Source organism: Scomber japonicus, chromosome 7, assembly GCF_027409825.1.
Source record: "Scomber japonicus isolate fScoJap1 chromosome 7, fScoJap1.pri, whole genome shotgun sequence".
Classification (NCBI taxonomy): Eukaryota; Metazoa; Chordata; class Actinopteri; order Scombriformes; family Scombridae; genus Scomber; species Scomber japonicus.
In genome coordinates this window covers 27961208-27988738 of record NC_070584.1, presented here as the reverse complement: position 1 = coordinate 27988738, position 27531 = coordinate 27961208, and the positions used below count along the sequence as shown (strand labels likewise).

Here is a 27531-nt window from a genome sequence, read left to right as displayed (position 1 = left end):
ACAGACACTGCACTCTCCCGTTTAAAACTTTTAAAACTACAACTGTGGTTCCGATTTGTGTCATTTCAAGTAATACATTTTACAACTGATGTATGAAAAAAGTTTCCCCTTCGTTTTTGTTTCCGTTTACAAATGATGCTAAAAACTTCAGCATTTTTTTTCTCCCTTTTCTTCTCCTACTTCTTCTTCTTCTGCTCTGGCACATACAACAAGCCAGTGGGAAAAAAAGGCTTATAAAACATTTAGAGACACCGTCACTGCAACAGTTTAAGTGTCGTCACACGCAGACACACATACATACAAACATAATGAAGATTTTCATTGGGGCCTGCCAATGAAGCTCTGCAACCTGCACAGAAACAGCTAATGCATTATGGGCAAACGCACTCACGCAAACACACACACACACGCACACACAAGTCTGAGGATACGTGGGAAAGGATAAATAAAGGCTAACAGCACTACAGGTTTGTCACACATGAAGCCTAACATAGAAAAAAGAGGTTAGACTGTAACTGTACACACATACTGGTTAATGCTGCTTAAGAGAAACATGCATACTAGGCTAACTTTCTTCCTACAGTGTACTTTTGGACAGAAAGGCATTGAGTACAAGAACTTTTTAAGTGCATACCCCCAACCCTTTTTTTCCCTTTAAAAAAAAAAAGAAAGAAGTTTGTAACTGATTCGACCGACTGCATCATCAAGCATTAGCTTTCACAGTCCTGACATGGCACGTTGACAACATGTTTAGTGGCACTGCATCTCACCTTAGAGAGAAAACACAACGGATGCAAAAACATAAAAAAAGATGAGTGCATTTAAGGTCCGCATTAGAAATGAAATACATTCGAGCCGTTAATGCTGCAATAATCTGACATCACACACACGTGCGCCACATCAGAACAACACCACAACTTTGGCTTTTCAATACAATCAACTGTTAAACAAGGAAAGAGTTTTTTTTCTCTCTCTTTCCCTGACAGATACAGTTTAATGTAAATGATAATGTAGCCATGCCCACATCCAAATGTCATACTGCAGAGGAGGAGGGGGGCGGGCGGGGGGGGTTTAAGAGGCTGCTCTGAGGCACCTTTTCTTGTAAAATAAAATACATTCTCTCCTCAGTGAACTTACGAAAGCTGTAAAGCAGACCGCCACTCAAGGTGCTTTTTGTATTGTGTTAAAAAAATGCATTCTTTTTTTTAGAAAATTCCCAAAATTACATAACTTCAGAGACCAGACAGTTATGATCTGCTGCAAAGACAATGTAAAATCAAAAACAGTGATTTTTTTTTAATGCTAAATATGTTTTGTTTTTTAACTCATTTGAAGTGTTATCATATCAAAATCCCTATCATCCCTCTTCCAGTAAAAGATGAGAAATATTTCTGGTGAGTCATCTTGAACTTGGGGGCTATTACATGACCGTATCCAATCAAATGTGATCCGGGTCGACGAGCTGACCTCACCCATCATATAAAACTGGGTCAGTGTTTTGGATGTCATGTTGACAAAACTTTGTTACAATTCCCAAGAATTTGATTGAGGTCTAATTAATTCCATTCACCATTAAGTCAGTCTCATAACTAAACCTCGCCCACATACTGTAACGTCTAGCTGATGAAGAAGTGACTTGTTTAAATGCTAAATCATCCAGGCTTCACAGAAAGGTGGAGATCATGGCTTTCACAGTGCCTGGAAACAAAAAAACAGAGGTCAAATACTGCCTGGGTTTATGGGCTCATTGAAGCGTGTGTTCTGGATAACAAAAATGTGTGATGCATACATTCTCATGACGGATATGCCAAAATCCATCAACCTAACACGGTTAGAAATACAAAAACATCACTAGGGTCAAATGAAGCCATGCTTTTCAAGGTTTGCCTTCTACAACTCGACTGAGCAAAGTTTATAGGGCTTAGCAGTGTGCAGTGTTGTGGAGTGTTGTGCTGTGACACGAAGGCATTTTATCAACAGGAAGATGTGACATTCCCCTGGGCCTCTGCTCGCTGACAAAACAGACAGCTTGAGGCTCAAAATAGGTCCCATTATTCATAAAATGTGAGAGTGGCACTTTCACTCTTGCCATTTTGCGTTGGTAAACAAACCGAAGTTGAAAATTCGAGGTGGGGCTGCAAACTAGCCACAATTAAACAAATGGAGCTACTGGTAAGGTCGAATGAATGTTTAACTTAAAAGTGACGGAGGCAAAAAAAGACGGTGTCAGCAGCAGTCCTAACTTAGAAATATGAGCAAAGGGGGGAGGGGGGGAGCTGATGCACTCATGGGAGTCAGAAGAGGCTGCAAACAGGTAAACACAAATACAAAAAAAAAGAAAAGAAATTCAAATATATTTACACAAACAATGGCATGTATTTGAAGAGCTGAGTCAGGGTTTTTGCCACTGTATAAACTGAATGAAACAAGATACATAAATAAATTTAAAAAGTCATAATAAATTTGTATATTACTCTGTTGTTGTTTTTTTTTTCTTCTAAGTGCTGTTATTGGATGGAAAGGCATCATCACCCTGAAGTTTGTTCAAGAGTCTTAAAGTTACACCACCAACAAAAAGTTCCCGAAGGTGGAGTGCTGCTGTTTCATTGTGACTGACAGAGACTGTAGAGCGGCAGCAAAACAACTCAGATACTCTTCCGAAGTTTTTTTTTTTTTTTTTTTTAAACTTTGACATTTCCTCACAAAAGGGTTTAAAAGGTAGAAGCGCTGACACACGAATCAGGTCACGAGGGCGACTTCACCAAAAAGATGGCGGAAGACTGTGCAGTGGTATCCGTCATCATAACTGCCCCCCCCCCCCAATCCTGCACTATACAACAAGATCACTTCTGTCTGTCTTCTCAGCACTGATAAGATTTAAAAAGAAAAAAAAAAAAAGTTTCCCCAGCATCTCCTCTCTTGGACGGAGCCACAGTGCAGCACTAATACAGCAGCGGGTCGGACTCAGTGGCTACATTTATAGCTTGGCCGATACATTTCCTTTACACCTTTTATCCAGTTTGTGGATTTGTATAGGGTGAAATTTTTTTGTTTTTCTTCTTTTATGTATGTAAAGAATATGGCAGAGGAAGCATAGTAGTCAGAACTACAAACATCAGCCAAGTAGCGCACATCTTCAAGGACATGAGGAGGACACTCTCTTGTAGACCCAGAACAAGCAGAGGGTAGTGTGGTGAGCGCCATCATAGACCACACCAAAAGAAAGAGGTGAACATGGCAAGAGAATGCAGGTAAAACAGGAACCTCGTTTAAAAAAAAGAAAAAAAAAAGAAAGAAGTTGTACTGGTGTGATTAAAAAAATATCAAGCTCCAAAACTTCCATCATCGCTGAGCAGTTTCTGGAGTCTGCTTTGCAAAACTGAAACTTCTGTGATGGATGAATGCTGGCTGACAGAAGTAAATACTCCATGGTGGTGGGACTGGCGTTTTTTTTTTTTTTTTTGCTTGTGTGCAGATTAGTTTAGTGCATGCTGTCTGATTGTGTGGAAAATCCAGTCCATCTTGGTGGTCCATCCTCCATGGTGAGCATCGTTCATCTGCTTCATAAAGTAGTCCAGCGCCTCCTACAACACAATACCAATATTACTCTTGTAAATAATGTAAATAATATCAGGATTATTTTATTATATCACCTTTATTATAATTGTTCTTATTCTTTTTCTTATTGCTGCTCTTCTATTTGTATTCATACTGTCCACTTGCCGCTGTAAAATGCGAATTTCCCCATTGTTGGACTAATAAAGGATTATACTATAATTGAGACTATTTAAAATAAGCCTCAAAGAAAAATGACCGTATATACTGGTCAGTGACAAATAAGGGCTGGCAACATGAGTACTGTAATTCAAAAATATCTTAAAAAATAGTTTTAAAAGCAGCATCGTTTTTGTATGTTTTATGTCATTTGAAATGACATTTAAGACTGAAAATGCTCCTGAAAATGTCAAATGGTGTAACCACAAAAGAATTATAAATATTAAATATTTTATCCACCTACAGTGTATTTAAGTGGACTTATAGAAATAATTACTTGAAATTAAATGTAATTAGAACAATTGGACTACCTTTATTTTTATATGAGTTTTCATGGTTACACTACCTAGACATTTTTGCCATAATCCTCTAATATATTCTCCCAAAATTAATTAAAAGCAGAAATGTTATGCTGGGTCCACAAAAAATAATGTGTGCAAGTTATTCATATACGTTTAATTTCACATTTTAAACCTTTTAAATTTGACTAAACCACATGGACACAAAAAACACGTCATTGACTCATACCTGTTCAGATTTTTCCAGAGCCAATGTCTTCCTAATGTAGGCAATGTCATCAAATGACTGCAGCTCAGGCATGCCGGAGCCCAGCATCATGGAGAACAGGTTGATGAACAGGTTAGCATGCTGCCGAATAGCCAGGTAGGCTTTATAACACATCTCCTGAAACCTGGAGGGAGATGGAAAAGAAGAATGTGAGAAAAAAAGAGAGTATTATTGTACAATTTCCTTAGGTGGCTGAAGTGCAGGGACGCCATAGCAACAGCTGCAGCACCCACCCAAAACCAGATGAGCACCTTTGTTTCCTTTCAGGTCTGACGCCTTTTTTAAGAAGGCTGAGGGGACCGTGATGGCGCCTACAAATAGTGACACTAGTGAGCTGTTTCACAATTGAGGTTTTCACAGGCTCACGTATAAGTCAAAATAGACAAGACAGGACATGATGCAACGTGCAACTTGCATGTTGCAAATTTGGTAAAAGATGCTACAAACCTGCTTGCCAGACAGGAAGGGTGTTGGTCAATTCTTTTTTTTTTTTTATGTATTACAGCAGCAGTTTTTATCTCCTGACGTCTGAGAAGAGCTCAAAGTTGCATGTTAAGTTTAGCAGTTCTGCTTTTGGTACGTGCTCTCCAGTTCATTGTGTCATCCATTTAAAACCCAGTTAAAAGACAAGCAGGCCTAACAGCTGAGAGGAAAGGAGAAGTAACATGCTACAGTACCTCTCAAACTCTTTGGTCTTTGCACATTCCTGGGAACCTTTGCTGATGACGATGAGGAAGTCTTGCGTCAAAACAAAGGGCACTCGCTCTCTCTTGTAGCCAAATTTCTTCTTCTTATGATCCAGGAAATGGCCAAAATCTATATGAAACAACTGGAGGAGAGAACAAAAACAGACAGATACAGGAAGACAAAGTTCAGTAACACTATATACTGTTTAACCTCATGAAAGCACAAGGCAATGATACCAATCTTATTACAAAGATGAATGCAGTATCTAAAATTACACAGTATTGGCTAAAAACGTATTCATTCGATCAAATAAAGCACTGGCCAATAAACAAATCCAGAATAATGTTAGGTTTTACATTACAAATGATCAAATCAAAGCATATAAGATCAAGTTTTTCCTCCTGAAAGTCTTAGAGCATATGTTTTATAATCAGTGATTTTACATTTTATACTAATTCTGTTTTTTATTTTATTTTGTTTTAGGGTGCTTTGCTTCTCCTCTACACTATATAACAGCTGCCATTGTGAACTGTAACACCACTAACATTTTTCCTCTCAGCTCTTAAGTATTGAGGGCTGAATCAGCAGTTACAGTATAATGAGTAGTTCACCATACTTATAAAAATAATAGCTATCAAAGAAACCGATCAGACAAAGAAAACAAAGACAGAATGCATGTTTGTCAAATGACTCATGAATAAAGGGTTAATTAACACCCACAAACAGATTATAGGTGTAAATGGGCAACATTTATATGGAGCAGCTTAATAACACAAGGATGTTATGTTATGTTTTGTTATGGTGTGTTCATATTGCATATCAACTAGTTGTGCATGATCTTACATTATAACTTTTAATATTAAATAAAATTAATGGAATTCAACTGTTCTAAATATTAAGTCTGAGGAATCATGTAAATCAGGAACCATTTACATTTCTAAAAAATGAAGTAACTTTTGTATAAGTCCACTTAAATACACTGTAGGTGGACAAAATATGTAATATTTATCATTCTTTTGTGATTACAAAAGGGTGCAAATTTCATTTCAAATTACATAAAACTGCTTTTAAGACAATTTTTGAGTTGTTCAGATTACCAACCCTTAACCACTGACCCAAATGTTCATTATATCCAGAAAATATCTGTGTATGTGTGAAACCTATCCATCCTAAACCATGCTGTTGTGTGCTGTGTATGTATTTGTATTTGTATGTATGCTGTATGATTACCTGTCCGTCATCTTTGACCATAATGTTGCTGTTGTGCCTGTCGCCTATCCCGAGAATAAATGTAGCTACACAGTAGCCAGCGCAGGACCTCGTAAACAGATCCACAGCCATATCATACCTGCACAAACACAGAAATCATAGTAAGCTATGACAGCATCAATTCTGTATTTTTAATTAAAAATTGAAAATAAAGTAGTAGTAATTGTACTTCCAAATGACATAAATGACACATATGAGAAATATAAACTTATTATAGGCTGAACTAAATGGACTGGAACTCTTAAATGACTAAATCCCCCTTTGAGACATTTCTTTTTGAGCCCAGCAGACACAGTACTCTAATGGACAGTACTCTAATGGACAGTAGTAGCTCTACAGTCTAATGATGCGGAGAAGCTGTAAAAAATACTGTCAGGGGAAAAGAACTTACGTTTCGCCCTTGTTTTTGTCCTTGAGCCACTGATGCAGAGTGTTGGAGTTGAACTGCAGGGCTCCCTTCAAGCCGCCTTTACACTGAATCTGCATGATTGTGTGTGAGCTGCGAACCACCTCAATAAGACCCACGCAGTCTCCTAATGACAGACAGCCATAGGGCAACATCCTGGAGAGAGAGACACACACACACAGATGAACAAAAATCAGATAGTCCCCACAAAAGATTAGCCCCACAAACTCTGTCGTAGGGAGAGAGCGAGAGAATAGAAGAAAAAGTTATAGAGAGATAATGAAGTACAGATTGAGGCAAAGGGACAGAGGGAGAGTGTAATACCTTAAATCCAGTCCCTGATTCTGCCAAATGTTCTCCATGATTTTAATTATCTGCAGAGTCAGCATATCCTGCCGCAAGTCTACAACACAGACACAACAAGGAAGACAATTACAAATAACATCACAGATTATACACAAAAGCAACATAAAGAAGAGCAGGTGTGATTACAGGAGAAGACCTGCAGCCAAGATACAGTAGTTTATATCTCGTGTCACTGTTTAGAAATTGTTATGAAATGTGGTTTACTGCTTTAAAGCACAAGTCAGAAAGAGTGAAATGTTCTTCCCTGTAAAACAGACTTAAAATTTCCTGAGTCTTTACAATGGCATATTGTGGTAGGAGTATGAGAGGCAAATAAAAATCTTCCAATCTGTTGTTATGTGTGTGTTGTTGCCCATTGTTTTGTAGCAGGAAGCAACGAGAATTATGAGACATGTAGATTTATTTTAAGACACAAGATCACAAACAATACCACTGATTTTGAGATTGAAGTTTTCCACAATGTTTAGTGTTCAGGCTCATCACTAAACTAAATTATCACAGTTTATTTGACAGTCATGTGCTATACGATGCCTCATCTATTCTAGCACATATTGTTTCAGACTTGACATTCGCGAGAAGTTTGAAGCAGATCTGTTTAAAAGGACACATGGTTTCAGTTTGCAGTGAGCGTAGCAGTGGCTGGCTGTGTGTGTGTATTTCTGTGTATATGTGTGTGTGTGTGTCTATGTTACCATCTCCATTTTTGAAGATGATCTCATTGTTTTGAAAGAGCAGCTCGGACATGATGTCAGGATTCTCCCAGTTTAGCCACAACGGCCTCTTGGCTGATGACATGATCCTGCATTCATCTAACCTGCGTACGAATCGTATCAAATGATTAATTAACCTCTTTTTTTATTTACACATACACACACCACTTCTCACACACTAACACATACACCCACACACACACACACACACACACACACGCTTCTAACCTCAGGTTTCCCAGTTGGTGTGCAGGGTTGAGAGGAGAGGTGAAGTTCTGCAGTGCATCCATGTAGTCTGGTCTTTTCATCTGGTCCACAAGAAACCGCATCTGGACCTCCACAGACATAAACACAAAGAAATCCTCTAAAACCGACTGAATTTGTGTGATTTTAACATATTTTAAAATGTGAATTATGCTTAGCACTCCAAATCTCTTTGCATATTCTTGTACAATGACAATAAAGGCTTTCTATTCTATTCTATTCTAAGCGATGAGTAGTAATCAAAATGGACAGGCATGTTTTTTCTATTTTAAGAATAAGCATCACATCACAGGTCCCACATGAAATCTGGATGTTCAACAGGCCGGTTTTTGGATAATAATAGGTCATAATTAAATTCTGTGTGCTTGGTGTCAGTTAAAAGAGTAAATTGACCTTTATGTCAGAGTCGATTAAATGGAGAAGCCACAGCAGTGATTGATTAAGACCAAAAGAAGGACATATATTTGATAAACAAACTAAATCAGCTTATTTTATTTGCATGCATATTTCTTGCTGGATCATTTGCTGCTTATTTTGTATTATATGTCAACATTATAAATTAATTCTAAAAAAATAACACAGCTAGGTGGACAGGTACAAAACTACAGGACTCTGCTGAATCTCTGCTTTCGGAGATTTGCCACCTTCCTTACCTTCTGCGTTTCATCCTTCTTCTCCTGTTTGAGTATGTCAGTGAGGTTAATGAGTTTCTCCATGGCTTCTACCTGTCTGCTCAGGTGTTTGAGGTACATGCCGCAAGCCCTGCAGTAAGCCTCTAACAGCAACCCAAACCTCTGGCTCACTGTCTTATTGTGCATTTCTGACCTTTTGAGAAAGAAAGAGAGTCGAGAGAGAGAGAGAGAGAGAGAGGTGTTAGAAAAAGAACAAGAAGCAGAGAGGCTTTTAACAAGCACAACACAGTATGGAGGATTTACTGAGTTTAGCTTTGTAGGAAGGCAGAGAATTGAAGGCACATAAACATACAAACTGTGACTCACTTGAGATGCCAGAAGAAGAAATGTCCTATCTTTTGATTAGTCAGGGCCTTTTTAAGAAGAAATCGGGCCAGGGGACTGTCAAGATACTGCTCATATTTTAACACCTGGAACAGTAGGCGAGACCGGAGGAGAAGATTAAAAACAGATTTGCAAAAAGTCTATTATGTCTAGCCACTTTGGGAGTCTGTGCACACAAACACCATATTAAACCTAAAGGCTTTTACACACCAGGGGCGTGACAAAGAAGAAAAAAAAACATGAAAATGTGAAATACTTCAAAACTATTCACACCGCCAACAATAAAAAATTGCAACAAAAACACAGAAAACACAAACTCACAAGCCCATTCTGAACCAATTTATCATGAGCTTTCCATCAGAAATAAGACTGAAGCCGAGAATACTTGATAAAGACACTCCAAAATCCATTTTACTAAGTGTACTTTAGTTCTTAAATGTCTTCCTTTTTTATGCTTTTCTTTTGTCAATGATTCCTTTTACTCAATAGTCCTGACCTATGATTGGACCCACCTGTACAAGCTGGATGAGGTACTGTGACAGTTTGTCATCGGTCAGGTATTTGTCAAGGCAGCGTACAGCAAAGTGTCTGACCATGGGGTCTGGATAGTTACAGTCCAACAGCTCCATGGCCTGCTCGGGACGAATGGACGGCCATTCCTTTAAAAGGCAATACATCTGGGAAACACACAAACCAAGAAATGTGAGTTAATACTGCCTGTACTGTCATTAATAGTTGACAAATATGCAAAAAACCCTTCAAAATAAACAAACTCCTAGTCTGTACAAAATGCAGCGTATGTACAACAGGTACAGACATTCAGAAAAAAGTATACATCCAAATCGAAAAAAAGGTTGACATGAGTGGTCAAGATAAAACAGATATTTGCAAATAAAATGACAAGTGTACCTTCAGCAGATTTAGCATTTTGGTAATTATAAGCTAAGAAAAAACACAAAAATGTGGTACAACATTTTCACAGTTGGTTCCTTTTCTCTTATGAAAGACTGACAAGATGAACAGATATTATTACAGTAGCAGGGATTACCTGTGCTACTTCATCTCTGGAGTTCCATTTGACAGCCAGAAGGATCTTGGGAAGGATCTCTGGGATGTTCATGCAGTAGTGCCTGGCAGAGGAAGAGAGAGAGAAAGAGAAAGAGAAAGAGAGAAAGAGAGAGCGAGAGAGTGAGAGAGCGAGAGAGAGAGAGAGAGAGAGAGAGAGAGAGAGAGAGAGAGAGAGAGAGAGAGAGGATAACTAATCAGAAGTGTTCATTTTGTTTTTTTGTTCAGTAAATATAGATCTACTGCCTATTTAAACAAAACCACATTACCAGATGTACAGTATTTACATGTAATGTATTAAGCATGCCAAATTTTGTGTGTTCACAGGATAATGCAAGCTAAAAAAAAGAAGTTTTTTTTTACATCATTCACCAATTAAAATTGGGGCTGGGTGATATATAGGTATTTTTATAACCCAATAACGATATGTATCCTGATATACTGTAGCACATTTTAATTCATTGAATAAATAGTTGCGGATGTGAGTTCACTTTCTCTTCTGCCTGTGCAGCACACACACACAGAGGGCTCAGCCCCATCTGCAGTGAACCGCAGAGCAGAGGACAGTAGTGTGACTATAAAAGACGACAAAGCACTGTACATACTCACACTGAGCTAAAATTAGACGAGTACACATACATTTGGTTAATAACAGAAATAGAAAAAGAAAAAAAAAGAAAGTCTGTTGTTTTGCTGTCACTTATATTTGCAGTCTGGCTGCTTTTCTAGTCCTCTGTGCTCTTCCTCAGCACAGGTGGGGAGATACAGACAGTGATGGAGAGTTGATGACAATTAAACGTGTTACGTTACTTTAAGTGCGATAAAAACTTTGCGAGTGAAAAGCCAAGAAAAGTAATTTAACAATGTAACCCACACAAAAGACGGATCGACTCCAAATGATGAAAAAATACAGCCGTAAAGAATGTGATCTGCATCAGTAGAAAATGAACGATAGAGCAACATATGAAACAATAGATGTTTTTATCATATCATCATATTGCAGAGCCCTAATTAGAATAAGCATGTATCACATCTGGATGGAGGCTAATCATACTGTCATACAGACACACATACAAACTTACATCTACATATGAGTCTGACATGTGAAACCTCTACATACAGTAGTAATTGAGGTTACCTTTGCCTCCAGAGGAAATCTTTCTCCTGCTCAGTGATTTCTGAAAGAGGGTCTCTGTTACTGAGCTGTTTCAGCTGCTCAGTGTCGCTCTCTGTCAGGGCGTGATCTCTGGCCACACGATTACTCTGCAACACAACAGACAGAAAATACTTAAAAACTCTGCATTACTACACATTACTACTAAACATCTTGGTTAGCATCACATTATCTCAAATTATTATACGGGGGCCAACATTTACTGGGATGAAATACACGTTACTCACTGTGAAGTATATTTTTCTTTAATTTCACAGTTAAAATGTATGGCTAATAAAGTAATACTAATAACTATTATTTTGTTCTCTGGTTTTACAGTATGTTACTTGATGAGTGTGCAAAAAGAAAGTTGATAAGATCCACTAAAAACCATAATAACCATGTATTTTGGCTTAGAGGTCATGATCATTTTTAATACATTTTGCACAGTTAAAGAGAATCAGTTTATTTCCTCTGTTTTCAATCGCTGTAACAAAAAAAGCGTCTGTCAGCTGCAGCTTCTGGAGAGCTGAGAGGACAAACTGCCTTCACCAGGCGGACTGACGGCAGAAATTTAGTGAACCAAAATAGTTTGCATGTTGGCTCCACGGGAAGAACTCGACAGTGTTTGTATTGATTCATTCATTGATATTGTTCATAAATTCAAGACATATAGTGCTGGATGTTTATATGATTTAATCTGCTGCCCACTCAGATTACGCTTCATTAAATGAGACAGAAAACAGACTTGGGAGTGTAAGAAAATGCGAGGGGTCTCCAGGAGTCACAGATTCAGTGTGGATTACAAATTTAATAAAAATGGAAGCGTATCTACACCGTGAGAAAACACTTTAAATTGGCCAAGGCTCCTCTCTCTCTTATGGTTGCCAGCCCTCCCCCACACCATTCAACGGGTGCTGGAGACGGGAGACTGTCATGTCCTTATACAGACAGCTGCTCTGTTGAATTCCCCGTCCTGTGCACGAGCACAAACACCTCCTGCTGCTGATTGGCAAGAGCCACTGTATTCATATGCCCATTTACAGAACAACGCACACATAGAAACAGACAGCTAGTGGAAGAAGTATTCACTGAATTTGACCCTGGATTAGAATTACTGACTTTACCTTTAAGACCCATTATTGTTCGGGGAGCTTCTTCAACAACTCAAGTTACAGATAAAGGAATCACTTAGTCCGCCACATAACACTATGATCATCAATAAATCAATACTGTGTGGTCTAGCACAGAGTGTAACACAGTATCTGGTGGACCAGTGAAAACATACCACATCCAAACTTATCAAATGTCTATGTCACATTATGTTATAATATACAGAATCCGGACTCCTTCACTATGATTTAATTTATTCAATTAATCTGGTCAGGAGATTATTTATATATAATCCAAGTAGAGGTCATTGAGGTTTTTATCTGTATAGCTTAGAAATCATGATGCAAAGCGCTAAATCAAGCTCACCAGAAATGTTGATACGGCTTTTAACAACTATGACAATATCCTCTATCTTTAACCTGAGCTTTTCCTCACAAGCTCCACACCTGCTTTGTCCCTTGCCTAATGTAACTTTATACATGTAATGTTAATTTAGATATTTAATACAGACAAAGGTGACTTCTTTTCTGTTCAGGATCAGGCCAGTTGATGTTATCATTAGCATTTCTCACATTTGACACACACATCATGAATAACTTAACACGTCGTCTCATGCTGTTCGCATCCTCTCACATGGCACAGTAACTCCAACCACATTATCACATCAGAGCAGTCATCACGCCTCATATCATCTACAGATCTGATAACAGCATCACCGTCATGAATAACTGAGCACAGTAATTTACATTCACACTACCGGATGATACAAAAAAGTAGAGCAACTGACCCACCCAAACTATTTCTAGATTTTGTTGAAGGGTTAGCAAATAACTACATTAATTAATTCACTTACTGACCTACATCTAGTGATATCAAAATTACATGAATAAAATGTCAGAATCCCTTAAATAAATACTGGGAATGGCTACAGAATTGACATCTACTCGCGACTAATGAGCACACAGCCAAAGTCCAAAATCTGTAATCTTAAACTGGTAGTCCTGTAATAAAGCACGGCAGACACATATGAAAAATGTGCCAACACAAAAAAGGAAGTATTGTCAATAAATAGAAAGTATTGAGTCTACATGTTATTAATGGTGGCAAATTTTATGTTTGATTGGTATCTCATGTGATACAGCAAATTTTATTTTATACAATATTTTGTAAATTTGCCTATCTCAAGTGGCATGAGATACTCTATTTCCTACTCTTAATGGTTGATGTTGACAATATTAACACTTGTATTATTTAAACTTATTTAAAGTTAATTATGTTTTCTTATATGGACATCTTTGAACACTGTCATGTAATATAGCCCAAAACACCATATAACAACTAACTGTAATCAAACACATCTTACATATCTAATATTACACCCAGATATCTATTCACATTATTTACAAATAACCATCACAACTAATTAAGCAGAAAGTCTCATTATGTGTAATGGTAACCACACCTTGCATCAGGGCTTCATAAATCAATGTCAACATGTCTGTGGCCACAAAGGGGGCGAATGAGAGGTGAAATATAAACCCCTCCATTAATAACTTACCTCATCTCTATTATATACTGTCACTTGATAGATTAATCCAGTTAAGTACATTAATTTTCAGATAATCATTGACATATGATAAAGATGCACATACAGTAGTAGTGTTTCCTATGTGTATCTGCCTTCATAGAATCAGGTCAAACACAAAACTAACTCACCAGGACAAAACAATATGAATCTTTAAAATTTCACACCCTTCTCACACCATAAATCATGACCCCACTGCTGTGTTTCTGCACCTGACCCACCCACTGGTTAGTAGCAGTTACCTGTCCAGAGAGGTTGTAGTTGAAGCCCAGCTCTCTCGAGATGGTCCAGTTTGCATGATCCTCTACAGCATTCATTTCTGGGTATTTGACTGAACTGCTGAAATGGTCAAATTCCAGCTCGAGACATGGCGTTTCCTGTTTAACAGACAGTCATAGGATGTGGTTACATGTGTACATCAGTGTTATCTGTTAAAAGAGTAGGTGAGTAAGTTTCCTGTGCCCAAATGAGATATGTAGTATCTGATTACAACTGAGGAAAAAAGCATGTGAACAATAGGAGTACCTTATTGGGGTTGGAGCCTGTGACTCCTATGGGGTTGAGGAGGTCTTCAAGGCCATGAGGAACAGGCCAGAGGTTCAGAGCCATCTTGTTAGCCACTAGAGTGTGAGTGTAGTCAAACAAGTTGATATTACCCCAGGCCAGAGGACAGTGCTCCTAAACAGAGAGAAGGGCAGAAAAAAAAGAGTGAGACACAGAGACAGAGACAGCCTATGACTGCCAATGTCATTAGTTTGAACATAATGTGAGAATTACATGGAAAACAAAACATAAACACAAGCAGATATGTTTAATTACTCTGGATCAAGGACACTTTTACCATTAAAAGTACCAACTCAGACCTCCTTGATAGTTAATTTTCCTTCTGTGGTTTTTTTGCAGACTGTTAATATCCTACAGAAATGAGTTTCATTGGGATTCAGAAGATTTTTTAAATGGTAATAAACTGTTTTTATTGGGTTGTGATGTTTTCAATAACTTTAAAAAAGTTCTAGTTAATCTAAATTGGTTTTAAAAAGGCCTTAACAAAGTTTAAGATTGGTGCGCTTTATTACTACAATGTCATCCCCAAGCATACTCATCCTGAAAGTCTCAATAAGTCAAGCTCTGAAAGTGACTGCCCATCTTATGGAGATTTATGATATAACAACATGATGTTTGCTGAGGTTCTCATTGGAGTAGCTTATCATGTAGTATTGACCTCTCTTTGAGCATTTGCCTTTTATCATGAAAGGCAGTAGTAAAATGATATCTTGAGTACTGATAGCTCTAAATGTTGAATACATTAGCCATGGCTTGTGAATATGTACTATAGACTCATCTCTAGATATAAAAGGTTATCAAAAAATCTTTTACCAACAAAAAGCTACCATGTACGCCTTCACAAAGACTATGAAAATGTTTTAGATAACATCTTAATCTTCAGGGTGAGTTTTCACTAAGGGGCAGCGATGGAACCAAGTGACAATGGGCAACACGGTGAGGCAGACAGAATTACATCCAGACAGCCAGTCAAAATGCAACTATTTATAGCTAAGTGCTGGAACAAAAGGCTGGTGTATCTTTAATTCAGGTGGGGCATGAAAGAGCATCCGCTAACCTGACTTCAACCTGGCATGGCACAGCAGGGGACAGGACTCGCCCCGGGTGTCTGTTACAATATCCATGTCTGGCATTCATTGATATACTGAGTGCGCACACACACACACTTTGACACAGACACACACACACACCTACTAACCTTCCAGCTTCTCCACGAGAGAGAGAGAGATGGAAGAAAAATCAATCAGCACGGGTGTCTTTAACAAGTTTCAATCCCGGTGCAGATACAAAGCTGCATAGACAGTCATTCTTTTAACTATAAATTGGATTTAATTAACTTAATCTTTTAAATTGTATTATTTGAAGTGTTAACAATTAATTATATAGCTCAAATGAAGACTTCACATTATCAGAGTGTCAAATAATTCTTGAGTTTATATATTTTCATGAATTTGAGAAAGATCATTGAATTCTCTCCACAACATGTTATCAATGGGCTGCTGCACAACAAGAGACATCCTCGGTTCTGTCTTGCGTGAATGGAAAAGTTCCTTCTGCCGATTGTGTTTCTGTTGAGGCTGTCTGCCACCACAGTACCCATGACTGATTAGTAATTAAACAGAAACCAGGATGATACCACAGCTCCCATTCACCTTGGACACATAAACTCCGACAGACTGACACATAGAGCAGGGCTCATGTACCAATACCGGCACATGCAAACACACATACATACACACACACACAGTCCACCCACATGATACCTATACGTATAAGTTTCTCCAGGATGTGTGAGCATGCTAGGGTTTAGACACATAAAGGTCATCTGCTGTTTGCTATCTTTAGGCTGTGACAACTCTAGTATTGTCTGCCTATCTGTGGGGAATAAAACCTCTAAATATCTCCATCGCTATTTGATCTATTATTAGTTTCTCTTGGCTACCACATAGCATTTTTATTTGTTTGTGTAGGTGAAACTGTGAGCAAAGGCATTTTACTTTTTCATGTTTTTTCCCCCCAAAACATGGAACAATGGCTTCAATATAGCTCAGTGGGGCACTTCCTGTTTTTGCATATCCAGTTCCTGCCAAACTACAACCTGTTTGAAAATGAAGCTATGAACTCTTAAGTTGCACTGTGGAGCAACTTTGCTTTCCTACACTGTTTTCTCTCTTACCTCCTTTGCTCCCTTCCTGCCCTTGACTGAGCAGATGGAGAGGCAAAGTCTGGCAGCTCGGGGGATGTCTGGGATGTACATGTCATAGGTCAGCCACTCATTCCACCTGTAGATAAATAGCATAGGAGAGGTGATTTATGAGACAAGGGCTTTAATTTTAAAAAAATGGAGACAATCTCATATACAGTATGGGCTTAAAGGTCAAGCTACTATCACCAAACAGAGGAGCTAAAAAGATGAATTCTCAGAGGCACACTAAAGTGCTTCCATTGCCCCTTGATAGAAAATAAAGTGCTCAGAAATCTAACATTGCTATAACACAGCTGAGCCTCTACTTTCACAAAGAAACACTTTCAGAGGAACATTTAGAAATACATGCCTCAATGCCAAAATTGTTTTAATAGAGAGTATTCCTTTAACCTCTCCAGGGGTATTAAAAGTGGCCCAATGCTTTTAACAGTAACACAATACAGCAGTTTAGTGTTACTAGACAGCACTAAACTGTTAACTTACCCGGCCGCCGAAGACTACTTAAAGTAAATTAGAGGCACAGACTGTCTAGAGGGCTATTTCAGGAAAGTAAAGTGAAAGTGAGTAAAGGTAGCAGATATTTTCTATTATAAGATGCCACAACTGATTTAAATGTTATGTACTGTATTTAAGGGCCACTGTGGTGAGTGAACATGTGAGTGATACTGTAGGTTGGTCAGTTACCTGGGGTTGGAGCAGGGTACTCTCTGTGTGTTCACATTGTCACACATCTGTTCTCCTCCATGGTAAATACCTGTCCTCACGTAAATCTACATGTAGACAAGAGAGGACACATTTAACAATAAAACAATAATAGCAATAATAACAATTTTATTTTTTCTAAGAAGTACAACAGTTTTCATGCTAAATGGTCAATGTCTCATGTTGTCTGGCGGTTTTGTAATACGTTAGTTACATTCAAAACAAATAACTCAAAACAGCAACATAAAATGAGCTACTTTCACTTGGTAAAAGGTCTCTATTCACATGAGAGCTGAACAATGACTGCATGTTTCCACAGGAAGTGAGGGGGTTAGCTGATGAGACACTGCACGACTCAAAAAAAACAACAAAAAAAAACAGCGGAAACAGCTCCAAAAATAATCATTATTACATCTGGTGTGTTGATGTAAGAAGTGTTTTTGTATTCATGAATCAGCGGAGAATACAATAAATTCCATTCATAATGTTTTTACTACAAAAACACACTTCTCCTACCATTCAGCATAGTGTTTACTGAAGTGGGAGCATATAGGGTTATACTGGAGTCAAGTTTCTGTTGGTAAATTAGACTTAGCATCCATCCCCACCTTATCTATATCCCGTATATTGACGTTAACATAGGTGGCACAGAGGATTCGTATTCGCAGAGTCCCATTGATGGTCCACAGCGACTTGGCAGATGCTTCGCCGTTCATATAGGACGCAGCCGTGGAGATGCGGCGAGAGTATGACGGCATGACGAAGTTATCTGTAGGCAACTGTGTGTACAGGCTGTCCTTAGCCATCAGCATCAGGTTAGGCAGCCTGCCCAGCATGATGCAACTACGGATATACTAGAAGGAGAAAGACATAGAGAGAGAGAGAATGACACAGAGAAGAACAGTGAGAAACGAAAGTCTACACAGGTCTTGATAGAGTTACATTGTGTGTAAGTGTAACCAATGATGTCAGCTGGTCGTTTTCCAGCAGCTGACGAGTGACTGCAGGGGAAAGAGTGACACTCTGCATCGTCTGCTTTGATCTGGCTCAGGAGGAATGTCTCCATACGCTGGACGCTGTGCATGAGCAAATGGCTCCAGTGTTTTAATGAAAAGCAATGTTGTTCTGACATGTCCACAGAGGTTCACATAAAGACGGGGTGTAATTATACGCACATCACATAGGTGCAGGGCTATTAGGAGACTGCTACAATGGAAAGAGAGGACATTAGTCTCTTTTCATGCACACAAAGGTTACAATAAATAAAGGATCTGAAACGGATCAGGCTTCAGCTACAGCCTGATATTAATTTATTAAAAGTCAGGCATCAAACCTGAGCCTGATCCAGCAGATCTGCTCAAAATATATCCTTTCAGCAATGTTGCAAAATTGTGTGAAATCACTGAAGCTCTAAATTTCACTTATTATTATTTACTAAATTGGGGATGCTCTTAATTGATGTATGTCTGCATGTTGCTTACCTTATATTGGCTGATGGGGTATTTCTCCAGAAGGTATTCATCACAGCCACAAACTTTGAGGATGTATTTACCCTGGTACTCCTGAACGCACATCTTTAGCTGCTCGGGGGACAGCAGCATGCTGCGTGTCTTCTTACGAATGGCCTCTGCAATCACCTTTAGGACAAAGAAACAAGCAGACAGTAAAGCTTTTATTTTTTTTTGTTTACTCAGTAGATATGCTTTTAGTCTATAAAACGTATACAATCCCTTCAGTTTCTTCAGCTAGAATGAACACATTAAGGTATTTTAAAGGAAAACTCTCGTGAATGATTCATCATCTTTTTATTTTGGTAGATACCCCCCCCCCCTACCTGTTCAGGCACACAGTCGTGGTTGATCTTCAATGTATACTTCTGTTTGTCGTTGTTTGGAGAAACAATCACCCAAATCACAACAATAATCTGACCTATGAAAAATAGAAAGACAAAGAGATTCACATGTATGCTGGGAAAGAAAGAATCAATAAATCACATTTAACTAGAGCAGCAACCCAGAAACAAAAGCCCACCCTCAATTATATTCTGATGTTACTGTATTGAGTATTTTACTTATTTTCTATGTATTGTTTTAGTACCACATTAATCAATTCATTGATTTCCTGACTCATTAGTTTTGTTTGGATCAATTGTAAAGGCTGGTATTGATAATGGGCTAAAATGTTTATTGCTTTCTCCATGGTGTCCTACTCGTGTGTTTAAGTGCTTTATTTGTGTTTCATTTTTTGAAAATAATAGTAATAAGAATCCCAGGCTTGGTAGACTAACCGATTTTATTCAGAAGAGGCCCCAAGAAACACTCTGTGCTACTCATTAGATGCCACACTGAAAAAGGATTAGACTAAATCTGTTGCCTACCTTTGTCCAGTTTGCTGTAGATGTGTTTGGGTAGTTCCTGTGTGGATTCAATATTGGGTGGGTAAACATACAGGGCTCTGCTGTGGGGCCCACTGGCATCTCTCAGCTCCACAGAGTCTTTACAGACATTCAGGATGTTTCTCCTGAAATCCTGAACCTCCGGGTCCTTCACCAGGTCAAACTCACACACTGGCATACCAATGGCAAAACCTGACACAATACAGAGCAAAGAAATAGGGTTGGATTAATCCATTAAGAGATGCAATACAATTAAGTCTGACCCTCTAATACAGTAACTTTGCCAACTTTTGTCTTTTCTTTTTCATGAAAAACATAGCATGTAGTTTTTTAGAAACTTCAACAATTCAACACTCCACCTCTTACAAAATAACTGATTAATTTGCTTTTCTCAAGCCAACTTGAGCAGGAAAATCTATTTTGAATTTATCACAAGCTACGAACAAAGTGACACTCCTTTTTGAACAAACAGATGCAATAATGTTAAAATGAGGAAAGACGAAGTAACCAGAAGACTCCACAACAAAAAACAATCTCTCACCAATCTCTCTGTTAAGGATCTTTTCCTCTCTGTTGCCAACTGGTTCAATGACTTTGAGGAAGGGCTGGAAAAGTCTGAGGTCACACAACCTCCGGGTTTCATCGTAGAACTCCTCCCGCTCTGCTTCCTGCAGGCAGGAAAAAACAACAGTCTGTGTTACAAACCATTACACTTTTGTTTTTCGCCAAAAAAAAACACTGCTGAAACATTGTGAGCGCTGACAATCTTCACGCAGGTGTAGAGTGGATGTGTTGGAAAAGTATGTTCAGAAAAGCCTCTAAAGTTGAGACGTATTAAGCTTTGTAGAAGGACGAGCGAGATATGGACCGCTTATCTTTGTGAGCCCTCCAATCTTATTACTTTTTATTAGTGGCTACAGTAGCCATGGCAATTTCAGCCAAATTTTTATTCTCCTTACATCTTACAGCTGGTCCGGGGTCATTTCATAAATCTTTTAATAACAGATTTCCATTATGTTTACTCATACAAAGTGGTCCTACCTGCGTAACACTGACAAAGATGTAGGAAGTCTCCTCCTGTAGGAGATGATGGAGGGGATATTTTCTGGCCTCCTTGAACAGCTCATGTTTGATGGTGATGAGCGTGGCCTCGCGGAGACACTCCAGGGTCAGAATCATCCCATTGGGCAGCAGGCAGTCCACCAGGATCCTGCAGATACACTCAGTATGTTTATACAACGCTGATGACAAACTTAACCCTTTACTGAGGCTTCTTTGAGCATTTTTCACTGTGAAGAATTTGCTTACATTTAAAAAGGAAATAAATAAATAAGAAAAATAATGACTAAATATAATAAATACACAGTTTTAGGGTGCATTAACTACTCTAATCAAGTGCATGTGTACACACAATAATAGAAAATGCATTTATACCTAAACAGAATTTAGTATATCTTACCTGGGTGGCATCAAGTGGATGCCCCATAGCTCCCCTGAGGACGGCCTGGGAGGCATCTTCCTCTATGTCCCCCAGCTCAGTCACACAGATCAGTTGCAGAGCACCACCTGAAAGATAACAACACATTTCAAGCACAATCTGACCCCCTCACAGTGTAAAGCACATACTAAATTATCTGTGTGTAACTACATGAATATGTACAAAAACCTCAGGTCCTGACTTTTCATCCGACTACGGATGTACTTTGTATAGTACTTTAATCAAAGGAGAGATTTAATATTTTGGCAGATTATGGAGCCGGTGCAGCCTCGGAGAGTAAATGTCCCTCACTGACCGACTGACACACATTCTTCAAAGGCATGTGACAAACGACCCCATTGTTCCCAACTGGACTACTGTCAATGTGCTTTGTGATTTTACTAACTCCATTAGGTGACTTTACTTAAAAAAATATACATATGTTTGAAATCTATTGTTTGTATTTATATATTTTTTTAGCATGACAAATGTGGTGACATCAACATGGACATTGATTGAAGAGTTTGTGCATAAATTGAGGTCTGAAACAGATATGCCTACTTTATGTCAATTACATTTAATGAAATATAAAACTTTTAACAGTAATTTAACATTTATATTGAGTTGAATCAGATCGGCCTATCACAGATATATCGGTATCAGCACATATTTAGTCTGAAATGCAACAATATTTTTTTTTATATTAGGCATTATAGCAGTTATATAGGCAGCATTTTATGTATGGCCTGATATTGAGTTATACACTCTTAACAAAACAAAAAATATATAGATTTGTTTTATTTTTTAAGAACTTTTCTTTGCATTCTGCCTTTTATAAGATCATTTACAGGGGTAATGCTTCAAGGAAACATGAAAGAAGAAGTAAGAATTGAACCCTGGGCATTATTCATCCTAGACGTTATTCCAATTGGCCACAAAAATAAGTTTTACAACACTGTCCAAAATACTGACAGCACTGGACTGATTAAACCTCCAGTGACTTTTCATGATATACAGTATTTATTTTCCCACAAAAATTAGCCAAGAAAAGTGAGCAATCAACATTATCTCATTCAACCTTATTTCATCGTGAACAGGAGGGGGGAAAAACAACAACAACAAAACCAAACGGTATCTTGGGAGACTTCAGTGACACAGCTATTTAAGACAGACTGCCCAGGTCACACACATAAACACAAAAACAAAACAGTGACTCAGCTGCAGATTGTGACACTGTGATGGGAAAGTTTGTGTGGGCTGATAGGAGGCTTATAACATTATGGCTTAATTTAAACTTCAGCCAAACAAATTCTCAGTAACGCAGTCACGATGAGGAGAAGACCGAGTATGATTATTATCCTTATTTATTGAGCCAATATCAATCTTTGATTCATAATAAGGAATGTTTGGTTATATTTATTTTATTTTACTGTAGTGCATCTCTGCTAATTATAATTATTAAATTGTTACTGTTTCAGAGCACTGATGTCATTTTATACAAAAGTTTATTGTTAAGCTGTAATATATCAATATCCATTACATATCTTTATCACAGGTGATTAATAACCACATTGGAGGAATCACTGCACTAACAAAAGTATGTTTTTGTATATAATCAGCCGATATTGGCCTTTCACAGATATATCAGTATCAGCGCATATAGGGAGCATCCTTTTTCTTAATTCAAGTTAAATATATGTACATTTTTTTGGTTATATAGTTAGTTATAATTAGTTTAGTTAGTTATAGTTATTTATAATTATTAAATTCCCAGTGTAGTTTACCATTTCAGTGCAGCAATGTCATTTTATACAATAAAGTTTACTGTCAAAAAAAATGTAGGTTTATGTATGTATTCTTTATATATAAAATTATTGGCTGACATATCAATATCAGAATTTAGAAGATATCGATTTTTGCTTCCTAATAACGGTATCGGCATCGGCTCCAAAAGCCCAGTATCAGTCAGGCCTGAATATTAATGTCTGGACTATTTAAACATCTAAAGTGCAGTATAACGATAATACTAATCTAATTTGTTTAATTTAAAAGGTGTTGGATTATGTCTCTGGTTAAAGGTTAAAGTAGTAATTCACAGATCATTTCACTAAGCTGTACAGTAGCACTCATGGACGTTATGATCATTGTGTTACATGAGGACAACATTTAGGATTTATCAATACAATAATAGAAGTCCCACATGATATGTCATCTCATATTACAATATGAGCATTAGTTTCATGTCTCTAGGCTTTAACTACCAGGAACTCAGACTCCCAAAAACATTGCTGCCAGAGTTGCAGGTTCACTTTGGGTGGACAAGGCACTCCCTCCTGCACCAGCCATGTTTTAGTCATGTTTTGTGGGATTTGACTGACTTGGACAGACACCACAGGGCACTGGGTTCAAACCTCCTCACTGGCTTTTGGAGCACTTTAGTCAGTCTGAACACCCAATTCAAAATGGGTCTACTGTTGTACTCCCTCAGTGATGGCTGTTACCCCAGTTGGAAAAACAAACGAGCCAATCGAGCTTTGCAGGCGGGAATAAAAAAAAAAAAACCTTCCTGTGCCAGAGCCAGGAGGAAAAGCCACAGAGGAAAAATGGCCACAAATACAGTGACAAGCTACCGAAGAGACTAACACAGTCATCCGGTGAGAAAGTCAATTTAAAGGTTATGACAAGTCCTCTAAAATGAACCTCATTATCAGGTTCGTAGCTGCTGCAGAGAAGGAGAGTCCTCTATGTGGAAGATGCTGCTATGGAGAACGACAAGATCTGAGCTACTATGCTCATTGTCACCACAACCCTGACGGCTGGCTAAATGAACTGCCAGCAGTACCAAAAAGATCAAGAGAGTGAAATCCTGTATTCAAGGATTGAACCCTGTTAACCCTTACTGAGTCACAGTACACAAAAATGGAAATAAATGCATCTTTTTAAAAAGTTTTTGTGCCACTTATACACATTTTTATTGATGCAAATATACAAGTTTGATCTATGTTTATTTTTTATTTTTTTAAAGAGCATTAAAACATGTTGTAGTCATCATATAATAAAAAATGTTCCACTGCATCATAAAATGGTGACTGTAAATCCATAAACTTTTTTCCATTAGATTATATGTTACGTTTATGAATATGAATTGGTGTAGAGACTAATTATGAGTCAGTATATGAAAAGCATGTGAGGGTTAAAGTTTAAGCATATGGCTGAGAAAGTTAGTGCAACAACTCTCATCCGAAATCCTATATTCAAAGATCGCCCACCCAGTTAAGGTTTAAGGACATGACTTAGACAAAAATGTCAGGAGCTGGTAAGTTCATTCAGAGAGAGAAAACAACCTGCAGCACTGACTGAATACATACCACAAAAAAAGGTACAACGTATAACACATATTGAGCAGTCCGATCTGTGACCCTGATCAGGATGCAGCTAAGCACTTTAGGACAAAAGAGGAAGCTTCCTCACAACACAGGATGTGGGGAGTGGGGAAACACTAGCCTATACACAAGCTTGCTATTGAATACTGAAGCACAACTAACACAGCATAGTTGTGTGTTGGGCCAGCAATGGCAGGTTGACAAGATCAAACATATGCTCAGTCTCTATTAATATGTTTGTGGTTAACAAGAGGTTTGGCCGAGTAGTATCACATTACACAACAATGTGGTTACAACAGGGGAAAAATCATATATACATACATATGAAACCAAGATTTCATTTTCTGTCTAAGGAAATAACATAAAGCTTCAAGTGACAAACAGGAAAATAGAAGATGTGAAATAAAACAAGAGGATGTGTGATTCAGATGGAGGGAGAGGAATTTGTGAAGCATACCTCAAGAGAGCAAGCCCTCCTATTTTAATGATGGGACAGTTCCACCCTTCATGTTTCAATCCATCTTCACCATGTCACTGAAATATGTGAGAGGAGAAAAACACAAATACATAACATTGCATACAGTCTGCATCTGTAGCAGCTAGCACTTAAGACTGACTCACAGTGACTAGCAGCAGGCTAACTTGAGCTAAATGACAGCTCAGAGATTATAGCTATTAAAAAAAAATACTAATGCTATATAACACCGGTATGACTTATATAAATAACAACCACTTCTGCTCAATCTCAGCATAAACACATTTCAATTTTAGGGTGTTTAATGTCACAGTAGCTACCTTTCATCTTAGGTTAGCTTGCAGCTAATTCTGAGCCTGTCATCCCCCTTTAGTGGAAAACATATATTCCCATTTATCTGCTTAAAATATGGATAATATGGCATCATATCTGACCTTTTCAGCAGTTGTCAACACAGGAAAATGTTATATTTTTTAAAGGCTCTCACTGGATAATGCTAGTGAGCTCGACTTCCAGTTCCAGGTAGGCGTCCCCTGCAGCTCCCTGTGGCCGGCTGATGGCTCCCTTCGCCGGGCAGAGCAGGCTGGTGTCCGCCGCCTGTCAGTCTGTGTGCCAGCTGTTACTTCACATCGGTGATAGATCCCTCTTGTTCTGCCGCGGATTGTAAGTTGTTCTCCTGCTTTAAAAATGAAAACAGACCTGCATGTCCAGGTCTGTCAGCAGGAGGCTCAAACTGAGGATGTTATGAGCCAGCTGAGCTACTAGTCGGCTGGGCAAGTTGTCTCTGCTGCTGCTGCTGCGACAATGTAGCCACGCTTTCTGTCTGTCTGGGGCCCTCCCTCCTTCTCCTTCCTACACACACACACACACACACACACACACACACACAGAAAGAGAGAGAGAGAGAGACAGAGAGAGAGAGAGAGAGAGAGAGTGAAAATGGGCTGTGTGTGTGTGTGTGTGTGTGTGTGTGTTTTATTGGTGTGATATATTAATACCAAGACTAAATTATGCACCAAACCATAGGCTATTTATTCATATTCAAAGGGGACCATATGTAGGCATAATTAACTGTGACCACAGTATGGTCCACAAATAATTAGTCTAGCAATATTTTTTTTTTAAAGAAAAAAATATTTCAGTGCTTATTAGGCCCAGGGCCAGTGCCATTCTTTTTGTACATTCATTTTACTGCATTGTATGATTACTGCAAACATTGGGACTTCAGGTGCTCCATACAACAGTGTTAGACAGAGCTTTTCTTAAGAAATATACCATAAGCTTGTGAATGTGATATGTGTGGTTGGGTTATTGCCAAATCTAATTAATATGAAATAGTGAAAATATTATTTAAAAGCATTAAGAGAGGCTGTGTATCAAGGATACTGTTTCTGTCTATATCGTCAGTTCCCCTTTTTTCACAGATTAGTGTCTTGAACTGCGCATTTTTAAAAATGTGTGTTTCATATCATAATAAATGTGATATGAAACTGGGAAGGAAATGACTACTGTAAACATAAATAGAAGTAGTAGTCATTTAGTTTCGTCCTTATCATCAATTTTCCAAAAAATAATACACATTGAAAGAAATAAAGCTTATGAGAAAACAAAAGCCCCCTAAAACCCTAACCCCCTAGCTCTTCCCCTGCTTATGGGCGTGACACCTACTTGTTTTTGCATAGGAGCCCACAATGTGATGTGATGTGTGAAGAAGAAAAAAGATAAGAAAGGCCAATTGTGAGCCAGATTGTCACATTATCCACTGAAAAGTCATGGTAATAGATCAGGAAACAGATAAAGATGTATTTATGTGGGCCAGACGATCCAGATATACTGCATGAGCCTCATAATAGCCCTGTCATTAAAAAGTCACTTGTCATTTTCACTCAGATTTCAGCCTCTGTCATTTTAAAATACAGAACAGTTCTTTCGTTGGATGCGCTTAGTTCTCGAATACAATTAAAACCTAATACGGATAGACTTCTTACCATAGCCAATATTTACAGAAATAGAGGGAAGTCTTATTCAAACTCAAGCTGAAAAGAGAAAGAAAAAAGAGAAAACAACTAAAATACCTTTACTCAAACTCCAGTGTAACTACATACTCTATATCCATCTATCTACAACACTCGTCTCCTGTTTCTCTTGGAAAAAATTCTAACAAAGTCATCGATTTCTGAGGTATTTGATATGGATTTCTCATGGGCCAAGATCATCAATCATCATCTTTCATACAACATGGTGTGATGAAGGGCAGTTAGGATTTGTTACATGATGTTTGAGACACACCAATTACCAGAACTATTACATAGAATTTATGCAACGCAGGAAAACGCTTCCTTGTAACTGTGTAC

General features: G+C 38.2%; 1 protein-coding gene across 1 annotated transcript; it reads right to left on the bottom strand.

Annotated features, from left to right (window-relative positions):
- Nucleotides 1-3292: 3292 nt before the first annotated feature.
- pik3ca (phosphatidylinositol-4,5-bisphosphate 3-kinase, catalytic subunit alpha) lies at nucleotides 3293-25893 on the bottom strand. The gene is made up of 26 exons (XM_053321744.1): nucleotides 25612-25893; nucleotides 25160-25236; nucleotides 21302-21408; nucleotides 20884-21052; nucleotides 20384-20510; nucleotides 19825-20034; nucleotides 19282-19376; nucleotides 18929-19084; nucleotides 18056-18301; nucleotides 17430-17515; nucleotides 16716-16821; nucleotides 14501-14653; nucleotides 14218-14352; nucleotides 11263-11387; nucleotides 10108-10189; nucleotides 9572-9736; nucleotides 9042-9145; nucleotides 8697-8868; nucleotides 8008-8114; nucleotides 7762-7883; nucleotides 7028-7106; nucleotides 6689-6859; nucleotides 6259-6376; nucleotides 5019-5170; nucleotides 4303-4465; nucleotides 3293-3584 (listed from the first exon to the last, which is right to left on the bottom strand). The coding sequence occupies exons 3-26, from the start codon at nucleotides 21355-21357 to the stop codon at nucleotides 3477-3479; spliced, it is 3207 nt and encodes a 1068-aa protein (XP_053177719.1). The 5' UTR covers nucleotides 21358-21408; nucleotides 25160-25236; nucleotides 25612-25893; the 3' UTR covers nucleotides 3293-3476.
- Nucleotides 25894-27531: the final 1638 nt, after the last annotated feature.

Coding starts and splice junctions, on each gene's coding strand:
- pik3ca (XM_053321744.1), bottom strand. CDS start 21,357: ATGCCTCCCAGGCCGTCCTCAGGGGAGCTATGGGGCATCCACTTGATG. Junction 10,190..11,262: donor GATTTCCTCTGGAGGCAAAG/GTAACCTCAATT, acceptor TTCCTCTGCCAG/GCACTACTGCATGAACATCC. Junction 9,737..10,107: donor CCAGAGATGAAGTAGCACAG/GTAATCCCTGCT, acceptor TGTGTTTCCCAG/ATGTATTGCCTTTTAAAGGA.